This window comes from Chrysochloris asiatica, unplaced genomic scaffold (assembly GCF_000296735.1).
Source record: "Chrysochloris asiatica unplaced genomic scaffold, ChrAsi1.0 scaffold00246, whole genome shotgun sequence".
In the NCBI taxonomy this organism is placed as follows: domain Eukaryota; kingdom Metazoa; phylum Chordata; class Mammalia; order Afrosoricida; family Chrysochloridae; genus Chrysochloris; species Chrysochloris asiatica.
In genome coordinates, this window is record NW_006408764.1 from 312,034 (window position 1) to 316,591 (window position 4,558).

General features: G+C 37.7%; 1 protein-coding gene across 2 annotated transcripts in view; it reads left to right on the forward strand.

Moving 5' to 3' along the window:
- VPRBP (Vpr (HIV-1) binding protein) overlaps positions 1–4,558 on the forward strand; it is a 123,486-nt gene that overhangs the window by 57,419 nt on the left and 61,509 nt on the right. For both annotated transcript variants that reach the window (XM_006873556.1, XM_006873555.1), the window contains one exon: positions 1,935–2,048. In XM_006873556.1, coding sequence (XP_006873618.1) covers positions 1,935–2,048 — 114 coding nt within the window. The remainder of the gene's footprint in view (positions 1–1,934; positions 2,049–4,558) is intronic.

Here is a 4,558-nt window from a genome sequence, read left to right on the forward strand (position 1 = left end):
AAAGCCTCATCTTTCTCCCCCGGAGCGGCTGGTAGTTTCGAACCGCTGACCTTAAGGTTCGCAGCCCGATTCGTAACCACTACGCTACCAGAGCTCCTCTATAGGCACCTTGAAATCCACTTGTTTAAAATGAATTCCTTGTTGGAGCCCAGAACTGCTTCTCCTGTTCTCTAGCTCAGTAATGATATCCTATTTTAGCCAGCTAGAAGTTATCCTTTACTCCTTTGAAGTTTCTCATTCAGTAAACTTCACAAATCTCTTCTTGTTGCTAGACCTTAGCTTAGACAGTACCATTTTTCACCTGGTTACTGAATAGCATTTTTTTTTTTCTTCAAATTTTTATTGTGAATTAAGTGTAGTTTTACAGAGCAGATCATCAGTTTTTACACTCAACTAATCATTATATTCATTTTAGTGATTGCAAACCGTCAGTGTAACATTGAAAACCTTTGCAGAGTCAATAAGGCACATGTAAGCATGTTTGTGGTATTCTCAGCTTCAATTGCTGACTTGAATTGCTAGCAGTTCCTTGTCTATGTTCTCTTGCAACCATTTTTGAAGTATCTTAAAGTCTCACTTACATGTGATACTAATGATATTGTTCAGTTCTTTCCACATTCTGTTTGATCACCTTTCTTGGGAATGGCACAAATGTGGATCTCTTCCAGTCGGTTGTTCAGGTCTTCCAAATTTGCTGGCATACATGAGTGAGCACCTCCAATGCTGAATCTGGTTGTTAGAAAATTTCATTTTTGTTATTGTTGTTGTTGTTGTTAGGTGCTGTTGAGTTGGGACAAACTCATAGTGACCTTATGCACAACAGAATGAAACACTGCCTGGGTCCTGCACCAACCTCACATTTGTTGATACTCTTAAGCCCATTGCTTCTGCCACTGTCCCAGTCCATCTCCTTGTAGGTCTTCCTCTTCCTCACTGACCTTCCACTTTACCAAGCATGATGTTCTTCTCCAGGAACTGGTCCTTTCTGACAATATGTTCGAAGTATGAGAGACCGACTCTGACCAGTATGGCTTCTAAGGAGCATTCTGACTGGATTTCTTACAACACAGATTTATTTGTTTGTTCTTTTGGTGGTCTACAATCACCTTTTAACTGGTTTCCCTTTCTCTTGTTTTGTCTCCCTCCAATCCAATCTTCACTTTATATCCAAGAAAACATTCTAAAACATAAAAGCTGATCATGGCACCCTTTTGCTTGAAATCCATGAATGGATTTCCATTGTTCTCAGGATTTTAAATTCCTTAATTTGGCATGTCAATAGATTTATTATATTTTTTGATCTTCCCTCCAGCTTCAACTCTTACTCTTTGTTCTAGTCTCTTTCACACTCCTCTCAGGTATTTCCTTCTTGTCCTTAGAATCCCTTCCTGTCTAAAGCCTTCTCCAATTCCTCCTAGGGGCTTCCATATGCACTCTGCTTATGATACTTGTTTTTACAACTGTTTCCTCTATTTCATTGCTTCATTTTGTGTCTTATTCAGTGTTATGTGCAAATTGTAGAATATAACACTGTAGCAGATATTAGATAAGGAAAGTTTTATTTTGATGCATTTTTATATGATTAAATAAATACAGAATTTGAGTTTTTAAATTAACAATTGTCAGGAATATGGAGCTTATCTTGCCTTGTTGAATTCTTCTGAAAAAGTGTATGCAAGGGTGGGGATGACATCTTTGTGATACTCTTATTGGAGTTTTAATTTTAGGGTGACTGAGTTGTTTTGGGGGGGGGGATTTGGCTTTAAGGTACAGAAAAAGTTATGATAAATATTTACAATAATTAAATGTTTAATTAGTAATTGTGAGATGCAATCTTCTCGTATAACCTTTTAAGCAGTGGTAATATACTAAGGATTTATTAGATTTCATTAAGTTGACTGTCAGATCAAAAGTATTCCTCTTTCTCTGTACAGTTGGTGAACGCTTATGTAATGACAAGCCGAGAGCCCCCTTTAAATACTGCAGCTTGTAGACTCCTACTGGACATCATGCCCGGGCTGGAAACTGCTGTTGTCTTTCAAGAAAAGGTACTTTACTAAAAAAAGAATAATCATTTTATTTTCTAATTGAATGGGAGCTGTTTGTTTAATTTTTCTTTGTTGTGAAATTGTAGTTTTTTTCTTAATTTAATAGTCATATTTCTTAAGAAATCCAGACAATAAGAAAATCTAAAAAATAACTATTTTAATGACTAGTTGCTGCTTGGGTACTATAGTGCTTTTATAAATCTTAGAATCATGTTTTTTAGAGTGGATTTATGATCTCATTCAGATTTTTACTCTTACTAAAAAGTGGTCTTTCCCAGTGGTGAAGGGCTTTCTGTTTTGGGGAGGAAACCTGTACTAGTTTTGGTGGTATTTCATATTCAGTCAGCTAATATTTGAAGATGACTATACACATATACTATACACACATACTTCAGATATATTGTCAGGAGAGACCAGTCACTGGAGAAGGATATGATGTTTGGTAAGGTGGAGGGTCAGAGAAAAAGAGGAAGACCCCCCAATGAGATGGATTGGCCAAGTGGCAGCGTTGATGGACTCAGGTTAGCAACAGTAGTGAGGTTGTCCCTGGATCAGGCAGTGTTTCATTCTGCTGTGCATAAGGTTGCTATGGGTCAGTACCGACTCGATGGCACCTAACAACAACAAGAACAACAACAACATACACATGTACCTCGCTAGATGGAATACATAGAAATCAAATTGACTGTATCTGTGGAAAGAGATGATGGAAAAGCTCCATATATCATCAGTCCAAACAAGGCCTGGGGCAAATTGTGGAACAGACCATCAATTACTCATATGCTAATTGAAACTGAAGCTGAAGAAAATGAAAACAAGTCCACAAGAGCCAAAGTATGACCTTGAATATATCCACCTGAATCTAGAGATCATGTGAAGAACAGATTTGATACATTAAACACCGAAGACCAAAGAGTTGTGGGATGACATCAAGAACATCATACATGAAGAAAGCAAAAGTCATTGAGAAGACAAGAAAGAAGGAAAAGGTCAAAGTGGATGTCAGAAAAGACACTGAAACTTGCTCTCTAGCATAGAGATGCTAAAGCAAATGGAAGAAATGAGGTGGTGCAAGAGCTGAACAGAAAATTTCAAAGATCATCTCGAGAAGATAAAGCCAAATATTACAAGAAAATGTGCAAAGGTATGGAATCAGAAAACCAAAAAGGAAGAACATGCTCAGCATTTCTCAAGCTAGGGGAACTGAAGAAAAAAAATTCAAGCCTCAACTGTTGTTATTGAATGATTCTTTGGGCCAATTATTGAATGATGCAAAAAGCATTAAGAAAAGATGGAAGGAATACACAGAGTCACTGTACAAAAGGAAATGGTTGATGTTCAACCATTTGGAGAGGTAGCATATGATCAAGAGCCAATGATACTGAAGGAAGAAGTCCAAGGTGCATTGAAAGAATTGGCAAAGAACAAGGCACCATGTGTTGATGGAATAAAACTTGAAATCTTTCAAGAAAGTGAAATGGCACTCACTCATCTCTGCCAAGAAATTTGGAAGACAACTATCTGGCCGACTGATTGGAAGAGATCTGTATTTGTGCTTATTCTAAAGAGAGATGACCCAACGGAATATGGGAATCATCGGAAATATCTTTGATATACCATGCGAGTAAAGTTTTACTAAAGGTAATGCAGAAACGGCTGCAAGCATACATTGACAGAGAACTTCCAGAGATTCGAGCTGGATTCAGAAGAGGCCATGGAAAGAGGGATATCATTGCTGATGTCCGATGGATTTTGGCTGAAAGCAGAGAATGTCAGAAAGTTGTTTATTTGTGCTTTATTGACTACACAAAGGCTTTTCAATTGTGTAGATCATGACAAGCTATGGACAACATTGCGAAGGATGAGTATTCTGGAACACAATATTGTGCCCATGAGGAATCTGTACCTGGACCAAGAGGCAGTTGTTCAAACAGAACACGGGAACACTGAGTGGTTTAAAATTAAAAAAGGTGTGCGACAGGGTTGTATTCTTTCACCATACTTTTCAATCTGTATGCTGAGCATATCATCTGAGAAGCTGGGTTCTATATAGAAAAAGGTGGCATCAGGATTGGAGGATGACTAATTAACAACCTGAGATATGCAGATGATACAACCTTGTTTGCTAAAAGTGAAGAAGACTTAAAATATTTACTGATGAAGGTCAAAGAGCACAGCCTTCAGTATGGACTTCATCTTGATGTAAAGAAAACAAAAATCCTCTTTTATCAGTGGAGAAAAGATTGAAGTTGTCAAGGACTTCATTCTTCTTGGATCAACTATCACACTTATGGAAGCAGCAGTTAACAAATCAAACAACGTGTTGCATTAGACGTATCTGCTGCACAAGACCTTTTTAAAGTGTTGAAGAGCAAATATGTCAGCTTGAAGATTAAGATGCACCTCACCTAAGCCGTGGTATTTTCAATAACCTCGAATGCATGTGAAAGCTGGACAGTGTATAAAGAAGACCGTAGAAGAATTGATGCCTTTGAGTTATGGTGTTGGAG